Source organism: Bidens hawaiensis, unplaced genomic scaffold (genome assembly GCF_021521415.1).
Source record: "Bidens hawaiensis isolate Kalapana, Puna unplaced genomic scaffold, B.hawaiensis_p1.1 tig00011030_1, whole genome shotgun sequence".
NCBI lineage: Eukaryota > Viridiplantae > Streptophyta > Magnoliopsida > Asterales > Asteraceae > Bidens > Bidens hawaiensis.
This window is the reverse complement of record NW_027504988.1, coordinates 20,258-42,524: the sequence shown is the minus strand read 5'-3', so window position 1 is coordinate 42,524 and position 22,267 is coordinate 20,258. Positions and strand designations below refer to the sequence as shown.

General features: G+C 37.2%; 1 protein-coding gene across 1 annotated transcript; it reads right to left on the bottom strand.

Annotated features, from left to right (window-relative positions):
- Positions 1-1,116: 1,116 nt before the first annotated feature.
- Positions 1,117-2,109, bottom strand: LOC143609719 (ethylene-responsive transcription factor ESR2-like). The gene has a single exon (XM_077084394.1). It carries the CDS (start codon positions 2,107-2,109, stop codon positions 1,117-1,119), a length of 993 nt encoding a protein of 330 aa, XP_076940509.1.
- Between the last annotated feature and the right edge of the window lie 20,158 nt (positions 2,110-22,267).

Sequence of the window (22,267 nt, the reverse complement as noted above, 5' to 3'; positions counted from 1 at the left end):
TTTTAAATTTAAAGAGACATGATATTCGTACACCCTTTGGTTATCCACACACCCTATATACGATCGTATAGGGCTATACGATCGTATGGACCCCATGTTAAGGGGTGTGTAGATAGGTTAAAAGGTGTGTGAATAACTAATGCCTTAAATAAATCCACATAGTGAATTGTATTCTTTTTAAAATGGATCCAGAAAAAGATTTTGCCATCATCATATATTGAAAAGTGAAAAGGGATGATCTGAAAGCTTCTAAAACTTTTATCTCACCAAATTTAAAAGGGTCAACTCAAGCAAAAAGAAACAAGATCCTATACCATCAACTTTCCCCATATCTAGGAAGTAGGAAGTGTTACTAGATGACATACATTAGATTTTCTTTCCTAACAAAAATCCTAAATACAATAATATTGTTAAGTTATTATTTGCATCTTAGTGGTAAGCTATATTTTCTATATACATGAGACGGTGTTCAAATGTTGTTATAGATGGTTAATAAGAGTATATTAAGATTACAAATAGTTCTTGCGTGTTTTAATATTATAAATAGTTCTTACGTGTTTTAACATCGTGTTGTTATAAGGTATATAATCAAATTTTTACAAGATTATAGTAACAAACTAATGATCAAAATTCAATAAATTTACACAATCATAACAAAAAATAATAACCAATTAACTTTATAAAAAACTTCATTATTATATATGAATTCATCCCTTCTTTTCACAAAACCCTAAACACATTAAAGCATTTTCTGTTATTTCCAAAAGTCTTAAATTTGGTATTTTTCTTAACCAATAACTTCATTAAACTTCTGTTTTGAAACAAAAAAAAAGTAATAATAATAATAATACCACAGATTCTAAACATTTACTACATAAGAATATTAAAGCATCATTGTAATATATAAGAGTTATGTATATATATAAATAAGCCAATATAAACAAGATCATAATCAACTTACTAACCCCCATCTAAACATAAAATTAATAATAATAAGCTTAAGCTTAATAAGCCAAAATAACTACTAATTAAGTTAACCCAAAATATAGCAAACATTCACCAAAAACACCATGAAATCACTAATCCAAGCATCTTAAACCCTTGCTGCATACAACCCTACAAACTCCGATACTGAAAACCATCACCAACCATACTCTCTTGACTCTCACAACACACCGGACCACCCGCAACATAACCGTTAACCGCCACACCACCACCATGACCTCCAAAACCCTGCTCAAACCCAAACTGATTAAACTGACCAGGACCCGCAGCCAAGTTTCCATTATTATTTTCCAAAAACAAACCAAAAGGGTTGTTGAGGTCGCTGGATTCCACCCCACCAACCCTTTTGGAATAGGCAACAGGTTCTGATACCAAAGCTTTCGATACCGAAAGCTGTTGCCTCTTGGGTTTTGGATAAAACCCTGTTAACACCTCATCCAACAACCCGGAATGCTGCTCTGGCTCCACTGGGAAAAACAACTCATTGTAAACCTCGTCTTGTTTCAACACAGCCGCGCTACAACTTTTGGACATTGGCACGGCCGTGTTGGAATATGAAGACGAGGAATTTGAGTTAAAGAAATCATGAAACAAAAGGTTTCCATTATGGTTATTGTTAGGGTTTTGGTTAAGTGTTGGCACGTGGAAGTTATCGTAGGGTTGCATGGGTGCCGATAACGGTACTGGTAACGGTAACGGTTGGGTTTTGTTAAAGGTAAAAATATTATTATTGTTGTTATTATTATCACTGACGGGACACGGGTACACAAAGTTGGTACGTGCTTTGGTACCGCGCATCGCCCGCGCAGCGCAGTCATAAGCACACGCCGCTTCCTCGGCAGTGTCGAAAGTACCGAGCCAGCGGCGTTCTTTTGACTGCGGGTCGCGGATTTCCGCGGCGTACCGTCCCCAAGGACGGCGACGTACGCCGCGGTACCGCATGACACCGGAAGAGTTATTGTTGTTGACTCTTTTGTTGGTGGTGGAGTCTGTGGTGGTGGTACGTTTGTTGGCGGTGGTGGTGGTGGATGTGGTGGTAGTGGGTGGTGGAAAGAGGTTTGGTTCCGGTGTGTATCCGGCAAGTCTTCTCATGGCTTCTTCCATTTTTGTGGTTTGGTTAATAATAATAAAAATAACAATATTATTATGATGGAATATGAGGGTGGTATTTATAGGGTGGAGTGAGGGGATAGTGTGCATTGATGGGTTGTACTTTGTGAAGTAAAATATTAATAGGGATGAATGTGTGCATGGGTCATGAAATGAAAAACTTATAATTTTTAGTTTTTTCATCTATTTTAGTTATTCTTATTTGTTTTTTCTTTTTTCTTTTTTCGAAATTATCATAATGGATTAATGGTAACCAATTTTAAGAGATTTGTTAGATCTTTATATAACTATTGAGCTCGACGAAGTGGAGAAAGTGGTTTTTAACGGGATCGTGATTGCTGGTTGCTGAAGAATTTGAAAGGCAAGAAACGAGAAACTCTTTGAAGGAAAACCGGTTAAGATAGAAGATATAATCGGGGATTAAAGTCAAAAGGATTTCTTTGGTACAATAGGACAAAAAATAGACTTATAAATTGGACGAAGTAGTTTAAATATTTGTTTATGTAATACTTTTGTGGTTTTCGTTGGCGGCTTCTCTCTGGTTATGGAGGTTGCTCTTTGGTTGTTTGGGTTTTGTTTATAAAACTTTAGCATTTGAAAAAAAAAACTATTTTTTGACGTAATATTTGGTTTCTTTAGTTGAAGAAATACTAATGTGTAATCATGTTTATATAGGGATGATAAAAAGGTAAGTGAACTAATAGAAAATGTTATCAAACAACAAATAAGTTTTATGGTTGTTACATTCAACTATTTAAAGTAAAGTTACTTTAGTTAGCTTTTAACCAGCCTTAGATGTAATGTTATGGCACAGTATATATTAAACCTTTAGACGTTATAATTAAATTATAAACAAAAAAAAGTTTAACTGAATTTAATGTAATATGAATATAACATTTTTATTTTTTTCGAATTGTAAAAGGGATTTATTCTTTTTTATTGGGAGATTGCTTTAAATACAAAGTGACAATACCTATAAAATGAAATCCACACAATCATGATTTCATGTTTGGCCTGGGTAATATGGGAGAATTATGGGAGAATATATGCTACGGATGTATTAGTTGGTATTTAATATACAAACATTTTTTTAACGACCAAGTTCAATTGATTACCGGAAACTCTGAAACAGTACATCATCTGCATACAACACATCTTATCTTAATTCGGATTAACTTACAATAGTGTTGTTTATATTTCAGAGTGTGCATGTGCAAATGAGTCGAGAATCAGACTTAGAAACCTCGGAATCAAGAACCCCGTATGAGTGGGTAAATCAATTTACCTCCGGCTAGTTGAACTGGATATCATAGGCTAATATACAAATATTTAGTTTAAGAGAACTTATTATTAATATATTCATTAAGACTTTATTTATGTGGCGAGTTTTCTAATCATGGCTTTCGTCCAATTTTTTTTTGTCATGAAACTCAGGTTAGTGAGAATAATAATAATAATAATAATAATAATAATAATAATAATAATGTTATGATAGAAATATAATATTCTATACTATTGTTATTGTTATTGGTACATGTTATATTTTTTACAGTTGTATATAGATATTTAATAATTAGCATCGTCTTAGTATATACAAATACTTGGTTTAATTAAAAAAATATATTATAATATCCATTTAGACTTATTTATGTGTCTTAAAGTAAGTGTCTACAATCGAGGGGTGAGTATTAATTGATATTAATAATTAGGGTTTTCTTTTTCAACGAGAGAAACTAAATGATCTCAGTTATAATAAGTTGTAAAGTTATTCTAATGCTTGGCTTCTATTGTTTCATTTTTTTTAACAGCCGTGTGTATTATCATATACATAAACTTATACAAAGAAAATTCACCAAAGTATAAAGAAGACAAAATTATATATGTATCAGGAAAAATAGAAGATCTAGAGGAGATGAATCCTATATGTTCCAACTTGAAGACTTATGTTTTGAATATATCACTGTGAGCTACCCAAATAAATCATATATACAATTCGAACCAAACCTTCTTGCCATTTTTTGCAACCCTTTCTACGCCTAAAGACGTCAACAATTGCTCGACGGGTCAACCCTTGAAAGGTACACACCACCACAAAATACGATTCCAAACCATCATCACAAACAGGCAAATTAAGTATAACTATAAATAAAATGTATATAGTAAAGTTAATACTTTTAAAAGTTGGTTATAGAATTTTCATAAAATTAGCAATCCATCAAATCACAACCAATATCTTGAGTCCCATTTTGGTGGGACTGTAAGATGATTAGATTCATGTAAAATAAAAGTTATGAATTTAATCAACATATAATGTCACGTTTAGTCGTTAATGAAAAAACGTTAAGAAAAAACAATGTCATGAAAATTATCAATCTTGTTGTATTGCATTAATGGGAATGGAACGTGGATCACCAATTAGAATGTTAATTTTCTTGAAACTCGATCCACATATAATATTATTACTACATTGAAAAGCCAAAAAAATCATGGTAACTATCTAGTATATACCATGCTTGCAGAAATATTGTATTTTATTTTAGTGATGTTTTTATCACTTCATTAAGAGTGGACTTATCACCCGTATGAGTTGGGTGTATGACTTTCAAATCGTATAGTAACATCGTCGTCACTTTTTATAGGTAGGGTGCATGATTTCATTCAATGTCAAATGTTTTTCACATATATAAAATTGATTATATGACAAAGTTTGAAGAATTAAAATATAATTAACTTATTACACATGCGGGTAAATGCTGTCTGTAGTTATGTAGAGTGCCTCTTCCCCTTGAACTTTGTATATGCGGATTTTCTTTATGTCGTTTAAAACGACGTATCACAATGTAATCTAGATAAAAACAGACATAAGGATCTTTCTTGCTAGAATATGATTACCCGGTATTTGCCCTCCACAACAAAAACTAAAATTAGAAGCACTAGTATTCACAAAGTTAATAAGCGCATTCCCAGCCAACCGATTTATGTGAGTTTGTTCATTTTTAGAATGTGGTTGTGGATTGATAAGAGCCAACCGATTTATGTGAGTTTGTTCATTTTTAGAATGTGGTTGTGGATTGATAAGACAGAAAATTTTACTGCTAATGAGTAAATTTAAATTAACATTATTCACCTTTCATATTTATTTAATTTTTTTTAAATGGTTATGAATGAAGGAATGACAAAAGATAATTATAAATGTATAACAAAATTATTATTTGATTAAAAAAAAGAGAGAAAATATATTGATTTTTAGTTTAATTTTAGATTTAGTGAAAGAGAATGACTTGGAAATGCTCTTAGAATTACTATAAGCACATGAATCATAGCTAGTTTGGATTCTTAGAATCCGGTTATCATATTCATTTCTTGTTAATTTACATAGTTCGAACTCTAAAGTTTCGTTCCTTATATTAGGGCCATCTCCGAGACGTTAAAAAATTTTGGGCTGAAGACAAGTATAAATTCGAGCCTTAAATAAAATATAAATTCGATAACTTACATATAAAAAATTAATGTTACGAAGATATCATAGTTACGCTATAAAGTTGATAATTTGGACATAATACAATATATATATATATATATAATTCAAAAAATATCGGGCCTCCGGTATGATCAGGTGTAAGGTGATCAAACGCTCTGTGTCTCATCCTAGACGGCCCTGCCTTATATATAATGGGATTTTAATCAAGCACTCACGATAATTAATACATACGGCTATTTTTGAAAATAGCTTGTTGACATTTGCATGATTTCTAGAACCCAACACATTTAACATGAGTTCAACAAACATTAGGGTCCTTAATTCATGAATGAATACGTTTTATTTAATAAGTAAAAATCCGATCACTCTTAAGATTCCTGCCAAAATTATTAAATTCTTTTCACACTCCAACTCAATATAATTTTTCTACATCTATTATATAATATAATTATTATGTTACTACGTGTTGGATGATTTGTAATGCTAGGAACGACATGAACTTTAATAGCAAGCCTTTCTTAATTCACTAAAGATATAAACATCAGAACAGCCTCCTTTTTATGGGTAAAGCACATTAGCAAACGTTCAATATTGAAGTAGGGTGTCGTTTAAACTTTGTCAACTTTCTCATATGGGTCGTAGTTACTTGTGCTTGTTGTGTTCATGTCTTTTTCTTTTCACTGTCTTTCTTAATATATTTTGTCTTAAAAAGTCTATTTTATCTATTCTAAGGAATGAAAAGATGGTATTAGGGTTTCCAAAACGATATAATATATATATACGGGAAACTTAATGTACAAATTAAATTAACGTGCTAATTGTGAGAATCAAGTAGAGTAATTAGCATGTTAATTTCATTTGTATTTGATCCAAACCATATATGTATGTTTTCATATTTATCTTAAAACATTATATGATTATATGATTTTTGAATAAAAAACTTAAATGATTGAATATGCTATTAGGGCTTCTTAGCCGATATAATTCAGTGAATTAAGTAACATGTACTAGCTAGGGTTTCAAAAGCACCATCCAAGAACCCTTAACAGGTCTTGATCCTGTAGGACCACATTTGTGTCATTCACTATTCACATGCCTTTGTCTCATGCACATAATTCACACAGTTGTCATATTATATATACACGTACGTGCTAGCACAGATCAGTAAAAGCAGCTAACTTTGTCTACTAAGCCTTCGTGTCTACATATCTCTCATAGTTTATTAAATTTGATCTTGGTTGCCCTAACACTATGTTCCCACATGCATCTGATTATTTCATTTTTATAGTTACTCAGAATAATAATTTCTGATCACTTATAAATTCTCATGATGCCATTTTAAAGTTTTCGCAGTAGATTTTTTTAATCTCAAAATTATTGATCTTTCTCTTACACTCATACCTTATAAAATTTAAGTCTTTAAACTAATTATAGTTTTGGGGTTCTAAAAACTTAAAACGTGTAAAATGTTAGATAATCATGAAAAGTATTGAAAAACATTCTCTTCATAACATATATAAAAATTAATAGAATCATATAGTGACGTCCTGAAAATATTCATATTAAATAACTTGAAGCATAGTTCACACAAGAAAAACAACGTACAATCTTACCAAACATATCCCACATAATCTGGATATATACGCGTACGTAGCGTCTCCCGTAAAAGAACGAGCTAGAGGAAAAAGAGGGAAATGAATTAATGAGAAAGAGGGTTGACGATAACCAAGTTAATCCAATTACAAAGAGATAGTAAGGGAGAGAAAGAAAGACAATAACAGCCCTAAAACTCTAATAACATATATAACCCTTAAACTTCCGTAAGGTATTATATATTATAACTATATATAAAGATACGGTCAGTATTATCAAGTTTTTTTTTTTTAACTAAATCATAACTTTTGATTATATATAACGGTATATAATGATAAATTCTAGCTAATATATTGCCTCAAATATAATGATTTCAATATGAAGTAAGCCCAATATTTACTAATTGGTTTAGTGTTTAGAACTATATGATAGCTAGTATTACTTTCCTCATGTACCAAACCGATGGAAACTTTTTGGATGTTTTAAGTTGTAGTAAATGATTTGTTCTCGTTTATTATAATACTATGATAGAGCCCATGCGATACACGAGTTGTTAAAAAGTTAAATTAAAAAGTTAAATTTAATAATATAGATATTAACATATCTTATGGATTCATAAAATATAAATAATTTACTAAAATATATAGATTAGTAAGAATAATATGTATTTGCATTTTAAAAGTAATAAAATGGAAGGTTACAAATTTATATCAATTAAGAAAAAGAGAAGAATAACATCAATTAATTCTAGTTGAGATCAATTAATTCTAGTTGAGTTGGTAAGCCATAAACATTTTAAAAGTAAGGTATTGAGTTCAATTCTCACTAACAACATAGTTTTCATTTTATCATTCATGAAGAAAAAATTGTAAAAATGAAAACTTGTACATTTGAAGCCTATGTGGAGAGTCTAATTGAATGACAAGGTAAAAAATTGTGTTGTTTTAATAAATAGGTAGATATGCATAATAATTTTTTGTTCCCTGAAGAGGTAGGTCCCAGCAGAGCCCAGTTGGACCCGCAAGACTCACCTTGAAGAGGGACGTCTGCGCAAGGACCAACTGCTTCCGCAGGACCCACCATGCTCAGAGATGAAGACCTTACGCGCAGTACGCCAGCTGTTCCCGCAGGGAAAGCCTCCCAATGGTGAAGTACCCCGCTTGTTCCCGCAGCTACGGATACAAGCCATCAGGGAAGGCTACCCGCACTAATAGCAAGGCTACACGCACAAGGCACTAACTCTTGATACTTCAGTAATGTCACCTGAAGGAATGAGCAAGGCGGGAATACTCCCGCCCAAATGAGCCAGTCCGTATGCTTCTGGAAGATCTTTTGTACTATACCTGCCAAGGTATGGGCAAAATAGACGATCTGACCAAAACAGCCCATGAACCAATCACATGGTGACAGCTCACCGACAACAGTACGAGGAGGAGCACCCTCTAGTACTGTTTGTCACCATTAGCCGCTGCCTACTCACCAACCCTCACTGTGGGACGTGCGTAGCCTACAGTTGGTGGAACAGTGCATAGCCGGCAGTAAAGGAACAGTATACAGCCGGCCTTGTCACTGTCGGCCGCAGCCTATCCACCAACCAGCATGGCTTGTGCGTAGCCCACTGTTGGTAGAACAGGAATACTATTCAGCCGGCTGTACCTTCTTGGAAACCTACCTTCGGCTATAAATACTCCAACACCTTGGAATGGTAAGGACATTATCTGATATCTTATTATCTTATCTTCTCTAGCAACCTCTTAATATACACTTATATTCAGAGCAATCTAGTCTGATTCTCACGCCGGAGGGTGGTCACAAGGAGGAACCCCCCCTTCTCAGTGACGAGCTTACGGTGTCTGTTTTGCAGGTCACCTGAAGAACAACTTTCTTTGCTGGACCTCATCCTCGTGGGAAACATCTATTCACCCCCCAGATTATCCGTAATCTGCCCGGGGTCAATTAGTGTTTCTTCATTCCCGTATTATATTATTATTATATATAAATTTGAACAAGTATCGCTGATGAATTTGTCTCGTCATTTATGATCTCTATAGTAATATCTATTTTTTCTGAAACAATAACATCTGACATGTTTTGGCTGGACATATTATGATTATCGGGTATCCATTATCCATATATATAGTGGTCATCCATATATATAGTGGTCTTTACACATGTAAATAATTCAAACTATACACTTTCGATTAATTATATATGTATATTTAAAGTGTTTTTCGACTGTATAGTTGCAAACTTATATGTGTGAATCCAATACGTCCAAAATGTTTCCATGATAAAAACAAACATTTTCTACTATTCACAAAGATTTTATATAGATTTGTTGCGTTGTTAAATTACCATGTGCGAAATATATATAATATGGACAAAGGTCACTTAACCTTGTGCATAAGGGCTAACAACCAACTTTTAGATAAATCATGGTACTAATAACTCGACAATTTTTTTAATAGGAATTTGGTCTGAACCGAAATTGACGACTTTCTCAGAAAATGATTATTAAATTTTTCAATATGCAGTTGCGGATGTGAGTGGCTGCTTCTATCTTGGCGTATAGTTGGAGGCCAAATCCTCTTAAAAGACATCTCTATCATTTGTTATGGAGCACAAACCCACGTCCAAGGCTTCATAGATCGGCATGTTTTAAGATTCGAGCATATACCTTACTTGACTTGCTCAATTAATCATCGGGTGGTCATGGCTAAAGAAGTCGGTGAAGAAACTATTATATGGTCTGATATCACATGCATAAGATTATCTAATAAAAGTAATTGTATTATCCTAGCTTATCCATAAATGTTTTAAACTTCTTTAATTAGGTTAAAGCTTAGATATGTACTTATAACCTAATTTGTTAAAACTTATTATTCTGATACCAATATGTCACACCATGCTTTGGGGGATTAACATATGGCCAACACTTGGTAGTCATTTAACTTACAAAATAAAATGGTTAAAGAGCTGAATAAATTATTACTTCATGAGTAGAGTCTTAAATACCCTTATATCATTACAAAACATTATTATAACACAATATTTACATTAGTGTCTCCAGTTGTACAAAAATATGTTTTGCCACAAGGTCTTATTGTATCTAAGGAGTCACATCACTTGAGCATGCATCGTTTCTATAACTCTATTCTCAACTACTTGAAATACTTTCAAAATAATACGTATGTATCTGCTGCTGAATAACGCCAATAAACACAAAACATGTTATATTTGACTTGCATAATAAAAACTCATTTGCTCATATTTTTGTTAGTATGCTACACATTAAGTATGACTATTTCACTCATGTGTACAACCATGGTGCACACTACTATCCCTATCCTTACTTAGTTTTACATATGCATATTATTGAGTCTCTGTATTAGTCATGAAATGGTCTTTCATCCATAACACGTGTATACTATGGATCTAACTATGCATGCATTTATGGTCTGAATGTTTATCCATAGACTACCTTCAACATGAAAAGTTCTAAAATCTTTTCAAGCCATTTAATTGATATGAAACCATTTTTATTTTAAACCTTTGAAATTGGTCATGAAAACTAATTATCCTGTAACTGCTTATGTATCTTCAACACATAGTCACATCATAGGCTTGTCATCGTGGGATCTATTTTATGCCACTATACTTTCTCGAGTCTAGTTTTGAAGGTTTTAACCTTCTTTTGAATGTTGGGTTCATTAACAGGTTCAAAACCTTTTAATGGAAAACATTAACATATCCATTTCGGCTACTCTTGTTTTGGTGATTTGGTTGTCTCTAGTCCCTTACTATCGTTTTGAATAATGAATTTTAGCCGCTCAGCGAAGAAAAAAAAAACATGTACAAGAACTGATAGTGTTTTTTTATTTTTTGGTTAATTAATTTTCACCTAAAATCTCATGATCTTGCACTTTTAAGGATTTGAACATACCACCTCCATTTTGTTTGAAATGGTGAACACCATATACCATTAGATCATTAATTGCAAGAATCGAAAGGAAACTAAAATTCTAACTCTTTAATGAAATAACAAATGCTAAATATAAGTTGCAACAATAAGCAAACATGTATTGTGAAACTCATGAACATATTATCATAACTTTTGTCTTTAAGTTAACTTTTACAATTGGATGTAGTAATTAATGAATACTTTGATATATTTAGTCATCATATAGCCTAATTTTGTTATTTTCTTAGCAGTCATAGTTTGATAATTTACATCATTGTAAAAATAGTAAGTGGTTAATTTTTGAAACATGTAATGTGTAAACACGGGAATGGCGGTGGAAGTAGTTGGTGGCGGCAAAAAAGTCATGAAGCAAACTAGATTTTAACGACAACCCCCAGATACTTGTGTCAGATAATCCCCTAATAACTCTATTTTTCACTTTTCATCCTTTGACTATAACATTATTATCACTTTAGTATTCACATCTTTATAAACAGCTTATTAATATTAATTAGTTTTTAACCCGGCGCGTTGCGCCAAAAAGGTCAGTAAAACTCAAACGGTGGTAAACCCAAGTGTTGAGCAGGTAAGTCGACGAGAATTCAATCAGTGACGTGCGTTATTATACTGGAATTAAAACCAAATATAAAACAAAAAAAAAACTATAAAAATTGAGGTGGACCAATGGGGTGGTGTTGGTCGGTAAAACTCAAGCATTGGTAAAACCCAACCGTTGTCGATCCCGGGGAGTTGAAACGACGAGTCTACGAGAATTCGATCGGTTTTCATCATGTTCGTTATAATGCCGGAACTGAAAAAAAAATTGGCGTTCGGTTGGTCTCCATTAAATTTGTTATGGTGGCTGAACTGAAAAAACAAAAACAAAATTTGTGGGCCAATTCGTTGTCCCCTAGTGGCCCAATAAGGCACTTGCTGCACCAAACTTGTTATTTGTTATATGGTATAATTAGCTTACACACTAGTGTTGTCGCTAAAAACAATTTTCTTTCCATTTAAAGTATTTTTGTTAGGGGTGAGCATCTTATTCGTCTAATCAAGAGACTTGTCAAACCAAACTAGTCATACCCATTTAGAACACAATAAGTTGGTTCCTGAGTCCTATAAACATAAAAAAAATCGTGTCCAGAACGAGTCCAAGTATGCAATAATGGCTTAAAACTGTACAAAACGATTCTGATACTAACAAACAGTTCTAGGACACGAACGACCCGCCTAAATTATTAACAATAAGGCCTGTTCCCATGTGTATAACTGTATATAGACTTTACCAATAACATGTTTGATCACCCCTAACTTTTTATATATCACTTATCCAAATTACAAAGTACAGGAGTTTTCATATAGGGCTGAGAAAATTGGTCTATACTTACTGAACTGGTCGTTTAGAACGGGATAATTTAAACGGCCTGAATTGATTACTTGTTGACTTATGAATTTGCGGTCTTTTGGTTCTCGGTCTGGTATTTTTTTTACTATTATTTTATTTGGATGCCAGTTAAGTTTAATTAATTTTTGACATTGTGGGTAAACTATGATTCATAAACTTTGGATACATATACTCGTAAACTAACATGCATAAATACTTATAAAGCATTAAATCAACATGAAAGATTAGAAATACAACTCCACAACTATTTATAGTAAGATATGAATTAATTTCACACAATATAGATTAATTTATTAAAAAACGCGTTTTAAACTGTTTCGATCGATAAGTCATTTCTACATCCAATCCTAACAAAAACCTACCTAAACCTGACAATTAAATTCATCGTATCATAAATTCTTGTATTTTTTGGGCTTGCTCCGATTCAGTCCAACGCCATCGTGTCTAATTTTTTATGTATTCGACGCATAACAACCCTATGTTTCTACCCAGACCTAGTTAAAATTAAGGACCAAATATGAATGTTTTTAATAATGACGTCCTCTTGTTGTAAAATACAGACAGAATAAGTACGAATACTATCAATCAATAATTTTAGATTATTAGGCTTCTGTAACCAGCTTTATTATGATTCTTAACAGTAACTATAGTCTCTTTTATTTTTCTTAAGGACCCCACTTTCTTATTATTATGTTTAATACTGTCCCTCTACTTTAGTTATATCAACTTGAAAAGTAACGTCTGTTTTATTTAGTTTTATTTTCGATGAAGTCTATTAATATATTACGAACTTTACAACAAAAATTGTTGCATATGCTATATTTTTAGGCTTTTTTTTTTTTAACTAGGGCTAGTTAAAGCGTTACGTAATTAGACAGTGGGCTTTAACTACTAGCTGTTTAAGTTAAGTGTTAGTAGGTTAAGTAGCATATGATCAATTTTTTTTTAATATATACATATAAATATTTTTTCAGCCTTTGATCAACGGTTGGATTGGAAAGGCCCCCACATTTTTCAACGGATATGGCGTTAATGGGATGGTGCTTAAGCTGAAGGCGCCCCGTTTATTTATCTGGGGCTAGTGTAACTGGCGTCATCATGCCAATGTGGCATGGATTCTTGTAGTGTAGTAAACCTATAATATGCAAGCTAATATGTTAGCTAGTGTAGGACAAAGTTGCATGTGGCCATGTAGCACGAGTAAAATATCTCTCACGTGTTGCAAACTTATTGGAAAGTTAGAATCATATCTTCGACATATTACTGAAGGTTGATGATATCAACACAATGACGATATTGAGTATATACAATATACATTCAGACATATACGTATTGAGCAAATTACCATTTAAACTCAAAGGCTCCTTATTGTGCAGAGCGTATGCAAGAAGCAGGAGCATTGATTTCACTTAAAACCTGATAGCGTAACTGAAATATATGTTTCGTGATTATATTATATATCGCATTATTTTCTTAATTAATGCATAATTATTTTATTTCATGCATGATTATGACGTGGAAGAACTTTGTACACTTTATATGTTGAATTGTTAATCACATGTAAAATATAGTTAGGTAGCAATCACAATATCACGCAAGATCATTAATACGATGTGCGTTATAGGTGTGTTTCATTAACATGTAATGTAATGGTTCATTAATGAATTTTTTTTCTTTATGCTTGGTTCTACTCGTGCCACCGGGACGTGCCTCGTTTGTCTTGCAGTTTCTATTTTTCTATAATAAAGCTTTTCATATGAAATATGGGATGTAAATGGGTTCGGTTTGGGACGGATACGGGTAACCCCAATCTCATATCCGGTTATAAGAGCTTGTCTCATTTGCGGTTCAAAACTTATCCGGTATTCACGGTATTCGTTGGTTATTGGTGCTTACACATTAATTTATCAAAAATACTAGATTATATATTCATTCCAAAACATGTCGCGCATATAGTGGGTAGCTATTAATCAATTACGTTTCAGAATGACGTGAGATGGTGAGAACCGTGAGGTTCGGGAAGACAGTCATAATAAATACGGCATATATACTTAAAAATATATTAAGAGAAAAACAAAACCATGTCGGGTATATAATAAGTTGAATAGGTATATCACTAGATTTCATACATGTGAACATTTTCAGAGTAATCATGCCGGTTACCTGATACTATGCCCGTCCTTAATGTTTTAGGTTTCAGATATTCCCGTCGGGTTTTCATTGCCATCCCTAAACAACTCTTAAGTTAACAGGTTGCTTGTTATCTTACGGAGCAGTGACGTAACACAATAACTAACTTATCCAACGACACATCGCCTAATAATTATTATAATAATATGAATTAAATTGTATTGATAATTAATTTTGTTCAGAATTATGGTGTAATTATACGGGAAGCATGAATTAAATTCTTGACTGTGAGATGGGATGGGTTTGTCGAGGATTTGAAGAGCATTATCCCTGTGGCTTTATTACCAGTACTGTACTACTCCTACCATTAGCTTCCACTAGCCAATGAAGAGAGAGAGATACTATAATATTATAATTTGTATTTTAATTTAATCACAAAACAATAAAGTAATTGTTGTAGTAAATAATAATTTAATTAATAGTACCCAAAAAAGAACAAACCTATGATGTGTTGCATTCTACTCATGTTCCTCCATACAAATAACATCATGTTTTATATACGTTGGGTTTTGGATTAAATACAAAAATTTGATTGATGATGTGTTATATGTTTTGGACTTTGATTGATGTTGAGTAAATAGATGCAAGGGTATTAGTATAAAGTAGGGCTGTTCAAAAAGCTTACGGCTCGAAAAAATTTCAGAAAATGCTTGGCTCGAAAAAGGCTCGAACAAAAACGGCTCGGTGTTTTATATATATATATATATATAATTAATAGTATATATATATAGGGTTAGGTTAAAATGAAAACTCACTTGAGTTGTGAAAACCCGCGAAAACCTTGTGTAACATTGTTTTTTTTTTTTGTTACATGTAATATATGTTGTAACATTTAATACAAAACATCGAAACATAAAAAAAAATGTTTTGCTATTTTTTAACATTTTTTTAGTAATTTTTATATATATTTTTAGAAAAGAGAAAAAGTTATATTTATATTTACATTTTTTATTCACTTTAATTGTGGACCACAAAATTTAAACATTAATTAAAAACATGTGGTTGAGAATGAGTTTATAGAGTTTTCACAACTCAAGTGGGTTTTCATTTTATACTTAGCCTATATATATATATGTGTGTGTGTGTGTATTAGTTATTAGATGTTCTATCCCATTAACTGTAATTTCATTTTCTTTCATCTACCGCCTCCAAGTCCAACCCTCCTACAATCCAAAATTCCTCAGCCCTCCAAGTCCAACCCCCTTCACTTCGATCTTCTACTGCCATTGGAGATTGGAGAAGGATTCCTTCTTCAATTTCGATCTTCTTTAAGGTATTATTTCTTCATCTTCTACTGTTGGTTCACTTCAATTGATTATTTGTTCAACCTTTTTGGTTATATAAAAATGAAATAGATTGTTATAGGGTTTGTTTTTACTACATGACATGGTTATAATGTCATTAGATGCTCTGTTAGTTTCTACAACAAAGTATTCTTGTATAGTTGGATCTAATGTACGCTGTGTGAAGAAACACTAATCGACCCCGAGTAGATTATGGATAATCTGGGGGTTAAGTAATGTTTCCCACGAGGGTTAGGTCCGGCAAAGAAGGATGTTCTTCAGATGACCTGCAAAACAGACACCGTGAGCTCGTCACTGAGAAGGGGGGGGGGGGTTCCTCCTTGTGACCACCCTCCGGCGTGAGAATCAGACTAGATTGCTCTGAATATAAGTGTATATTGAGAGAAATAGCTAGTGAAGGTAAAATACAAGATGATGATACCGTTCCAAGGTGTTGGAGTATTTATAGCCGAAGGTAGGTTTCCAAGCAGGTACAACCAGCTGTATAATATTCCTGTTCTACCAACTATGGGCTACGCACGTGCCATGCTGGTTGGTGGGTAGGCAGCGGCTGATAGTGACAAGGCCGGCTGTGTATGTTCCCTTTCCACCAACTGCAGGCTATGTGCGTGCCACGACAAGGGTTGGTGAGTAGGCAGCGGCTAATAGTGACAAACAGTACTAGAGCATGCTCCTCGTACTGTTGTCGGTGAGCTGTCACCCTGTGATTGGTTCATGGGCTGCTTTGGTCAGATCTTGTCTATTTTGTCCATACCTTAGCAGGTATAGTACAAAAGATCTTCCAGAAGCATACGGACTGGCTCATTTGGGCGGGAGTATTCCCTCCTTGCTCATTCCTTCAGGTGACACTGAATTATTGAGTTAGTGCCTTGTGCGTGTAGCCTTGCTATTAGTGCGGGTAGCCTTCCCTGATGGCTTGTATCCGCAGCTGCGGGGACAGGCGGGGTACTTCACCATTGGGAGGCTTTCCCTGCGGGAACAGCTGGCGTACTGCGCGTAAGGTCTTCATCTCTGAGCATGGTGGGTCCTGCGGAACCAGTTGGTCCTTGCGCAGACGTCCCTCTTCAAGGTGAGTCTTGCGGGTCCAACTGGGCTCTGCTGTGACCTACCTCTTCAAGTCCCCCCAGTCCAATGTTCTTCTCATGAATTGTCAATAAGTGAGGTGAACTTTGGACTTAAGCAAGGGGTTTTGAAAAGGATTTAGTTTTAAGGTTGTCCGTGGGGATTCTTTCCGCGGTTTCCCTAATGTCACGTGCAGAAATTCCCGACTTTTCTGCTTGATCTTTGGGTATGATGCGGGTAGGTGTGTAACCTCCTCGCAAGTCAGGAGCGTTGAGTTTCACTTGTGTAGATTCTCCACGAGGTTTCGGTAGTTTTAAACATAGTGATCAATTATGTTAAAGAACCAATTCCATCCTGGAGCTTCAAACAATCTAGTTCTCAACGTTCCCGCTATGCGGGGATGTTATTTCCCTTTCCGCAAGCATGGCCCAGAAGATCCTTCTTGGTTTCAATTCCCTGCGAGTGCTAAGTATGTGAAGGGTTTCGCCTTGACACTGTACCCGCACTCTTCTTATAGTTATCTTACTTCCAAGGTATTCTTGGCGTCCATTCCCTGCGGGTGCTAAGTATGTGAAGGGTTTTGCCTTGACACTGTACTCGCACCTGTCTTATAGTTACTTGGTTGCCAAGGTAAGGGGTATAGTCCCGCTTACTTTTGAATCTTTTTGAATCTTTTTGAAATTCGAAGAGTTGGTGAAATGATAAGAACAGTCCAAACTGTTGAAACGTCGTCCGACGGTTTCTTCTGACAGTGTCAGGACGTGCAGAAAGTTATGGCGACGTGACAGTATATGGTCATTCCAGACGCTTTTTAGGCGCGTGGGCGCGATTTTTCGGGCGCGTGGGTGCGGATTTTACGGCGCGCGTCCCGTCAACAGCTGTTGCCAGCTTGCTTTTTCCACGTGTCATAGTTTCATTGCACTAGCTCTTTTCTCTCTCCTCCGCATTAAATTCATCGCATTCATTGCGATGAGTATATAAAGGGGGAGAGGGTTCACGGTAATCCACACTTTCACTTCTTTATTCTTCTTCTAAGCGATTTCCGGCGAAGACTCTAACTTTCTGTCGAGCATTCTCCTGAAATCGTTCTTTACCTCCAAAACATGTCTACTCATGATCCAGAAGCTACCGTCGAGGAGTCTGACTTGTATGTCGAGAACCTGACGTCTACGTCTGATAAGGACGATAAGAGCACTGCTGGCGAATGCCAGTGTGCTCTTCCCATCAAGCTTTACCGGTACATCGTCCGGAAGTTCATGCTCGAGCCGTTCGAGCCTGAGTTTCCGGAGCCACACCAGACGGTGTACGATGCCCCCAAGGGCAAAATAGGGGTATATGCCGCCTTCTTCGTCTATGGGAATCTTAGGTTCCCGTTGACGAAGTTTGTATATCGTGTTCTGGATAGACACGGTGTGCACCTGACGGAGGTACACCCAATGGCGATCGCCAAGATCCGCCATTTTGAGTGGGTGTGCCTCATTCTTGGCGTGGATCCCCACGTCGACCGCCTGATGACCTTCTACTCCTGGAGGTGCATCCAAGGCTGGTACACCCTGGTCACCCGGATCAAGGGTTTGAAGATCTGCGCTACCGAGCGCAGTCTTCGGTCTTGGAAGCGGGAGTTATTTTACATCTCTGCCCGTGTCGTCCCTATAGCGATGACATTTAAGAACGGGAGAGCTCTCCCCAGCCTTCACGCCTCCAACTACCAGGAGGCGGAATGGTTCTCCATGATTTCCTGGATCCAGACTCCGGTTTACCGCTTTCCGGAGTCCGGGATGGTGATGCTCGGTATGAGCAGGGTGTGGAAGGATGCTGGGGCGGATGCGCCACAGATTCCCATCGTACTTGAATACGGTTTGAACTTTATCCCTTACAGTATGCTCCGTCTTCTTTGTTGATTTAATGTTTTTTCTAACTGTTTTTCTTTTTATTTCAGAGGGAAATGACTTGCAGTCCCTCCTGCATCCGCGGGAAGCTGACGGTCCCGCTCGGTTGGGTACTCGTGCTCTTGACGAGAACGAGTTGCCCATCCTTGCGCAGACTGCGGATCGGTTTGTGGAGGCCTACCCGCCAGGCCACGAAATACTGAGCGCCACGCGGCCAGGTAAAAGACTATTTAACCCTCGCCCTCTGAATGCTGAAACCTCTGCTGGAATTCCTCTAATCTTGCCATCTTCAATCCGCAGATGGTCCTTTTCTTGCGCGGAAGAAGAAGGCTGCTGGCGGGAAGGGCAAGGCGAAGGTAGCCTCCACTGCCGACCAGGTGAACCGGTCTGAGTCGGAGACCGAGAGTGAAGAGGCGGCGGGGAACACGGGTGGTGTTGAGACCACTGCTCTGGAGGTTGAAACGGCTGTCACCTCCGAGCAGCCCAGGACCACGACGGTGACCGGGACGAAGAGGCCGGCTCCATCGGGTTTGTCCCCGCCCGTTCGCACCTTCAAGCTCAAAAGGACCCGTAAGTATACTTCCTTTATCTTAACTGCATAACTTTCCGCCATTATACTTATACATCTTCTTTGTGCAGGCGTGGATGCTACCGCATTCCAGGGTGGAGCGGAGAGGAGCACCTCCGGACCCATGACGGTAGGTTTGGCCAACCTACCTGAGGCAATGACCCAGGCGACTGCGCCTGCTTCAGTTGTTGGTTCAGTTGCTCACCCGGTTGGGCCAACTGTTCCAACTGTGACGACGTCCCCGCCGGCTGTCAGTGCCATATTCACTGATTCCTTCACTGAGCCGGCGGTGAGTGTTTCTGTGGATTCTTCCACAGCCGCGGCTGCGGTTGTGAGTTCACCTCCGTTGGTTTCTACCACGGCGGCCTCCGCTATGCCTCCCCCGGCGCCGGCGACTACGGCCGGTCCTTCAGGTATGTCCGGTGTTGGGGCGTCAAGCCAATCTCTGCCTCCTTCCCATCTGCCTGACCTCTTTGATGGATATCCGTTAGGTTCGGGTGATGGGTTTGGCGGCTACAGGCCTGTCGTCGACCCTACAGGTGCGTAGGGTTATTTTGGCCTTTTATTATTTTATTTTATATATTTTTTTTTATCATCTTTTCCTAACTGCTTTTTGCTTTTGCAGTGTCGGATTCCAATGAAATGTATGTTCCACGATGGAACATCCGCCGAGGAACAACCCTTCGGACGCCTGTGGAATGCGTCGAGTGGGCGCGCCACGCCGCCCCAAGTGGGGCGCTGGGGGAAGCAATGTCAAGCTACCAGGAGGGTAGGTTGACAAATGAGCTCCGCATTCTCGTAGCCCGGATGCAGCCGCGCGTCGAGCTGCTTTGTCGTGAAAACGACAAGTTAAAGGCAGCTCGTATCCAAGAAGTAGCTCAGGCGCGGGCTGTCCCGGAGGAGAACAGGAGGCTCTCCGCCGTTGCTGTGGAGAAGGAGAAGGCCTTCAAGGCCCTTGAGGTTGAAGTTCAGGCTCGTCTCGAGGCCCGTTCCAAGGCCGCCCAAGCTGTTAATGAACAGCTTCGGTTGGCTAAGGAAACTGCACGGAACGCAACCGAGAGGGCCACCAAGGCTGAAGCTGCTGCTGAGCCTCTACGCATCGAGAATAAGGAACTTAAAGCCAAATTAGAGAGGCTCCAGCAGGCTCATGATGCCTTGGCCATGGAAGATGCCAAGAAGCTCCAAGAGATCTTGGACCAGAGTGGGTGCTTGACCACACTGAGCGTAAGCTAAAGGGCGTCGAAGAGGCTGCAGCCAAAGATGTGTTGCTTGCCAACCTTACAAAGAACGAAGCCGAACGCGCCCGTAATGAAGCTCAAACTGCCCTCCAGGAGGCTCTAGTTACCAAGGAATGGCTTCTCCGAGAAGCGTTGTCTCAGGTATGCGTAGTTTCACAATTTCTTTACGCTTTTCCTTAGAAGAGTTTTTGATATACTTCTGTTTTTTAGGTTGTGCATCGGGTGTTCACGAACACATCATATGACGATGCGATGAGCGCAACCCTCAACGATTCTCATGAGGATGGGGAAAAGGCTGGCTTCCTGCTTGGTCTAGGGTTTGTTGAACAAGGCATTCCGCCTTCCAACTTCCCTCTTTACAATGTGGATACTGAAGCTGCGTATGATCAAGCAGTGAATCAGTATGCCGCCTTCCCGCATCCGGTGGTGGAGAAGGTAAACGAGATTGCTGCTGCTGATGATGGGCTAGCTATCCTCAAAGCTTTCCTTGAACCGCCACACTCTACTGATGGTGCGGGTCCAAGTGGGAGTGGTCCTGAAGCTTGATACTTTAGATCCCTTTCCACCATTAGAGTAGATTTTTATGCTTGTAGACTTCTAATCTTGTATGCGGGTATGTACCCAGCAATTCTTGTAATGTTTGAATGTTGATGGAATAAAAATTATTTGTTAATGTCTTGCCTTATTTATTTGGCGCATATTTTGTTTTAACTTAGCAATTTCTTGAGTACTTAGATAAGTTAACTTTTCGACGTGGCAGATAATAAGTTAAAGTTTTGCTTCCTCATTTGTGATTGTGCGGATAATACCGTCACTTTCACTTTGTAGGATGGCTAAACTTTACCTATATCTGACCTGCGTGGAAGTTTTCCTCATCTTTTCCTTTGAAATTTTCTAAGTGTTTTGAATAAGTTAACCTTTCGACGCGCGGTTGCCAATAGGTCAATGTTCAGTTTCCTCTATCATGATTGTGCGGGTAGGACCGTCACTTTCATTTATTGGGATGACCAAACTTCACCTATAGCTGACCTGCGTGAAGGTTTTCCTTAGAAATTTTTACCGTTTTATGTGTTTATGCGGGTTTTGCCGCCTTCCACACGCAACGACTTACTTCTTCCCATATTTATGCGGTGAATACCGGCATATCAGTGTGGGAAGTTCATAAGTATAAAGGTAAGGCTATCAACACAATGTGATAAAGGAGAATCATTTCCATTAGAAGTGGCTCTAGGCCTTTTCTTTACAAGTTTGGAATTGATCTACATGTAACATTTGCGTAATTGAGCTCCGTTCAATGTTCTTGGGATAGGAGTGCCATCGAGCCTTTCGAGCCGGTATGCGCCTTTTCCCAAAACTTCTTTGATAATGTACGGTCCTTCCCAGACCGGTGCCATTTTTCCTGGGCGCTCTTGGTTTGAAGCCTCGTTGTTACGCAATATGTAGTCTCCTACATTGAAG

What these genes read in the sequence shown, in the direction of transcription:
- LOC143609719 (XM_077084394.1), bottom strand. Translation starts at nt 2,109, where the DNA reads ATGGAAGAAGCCATGAGAAGACTTGCCGGATACACACCGGAACCAAAC.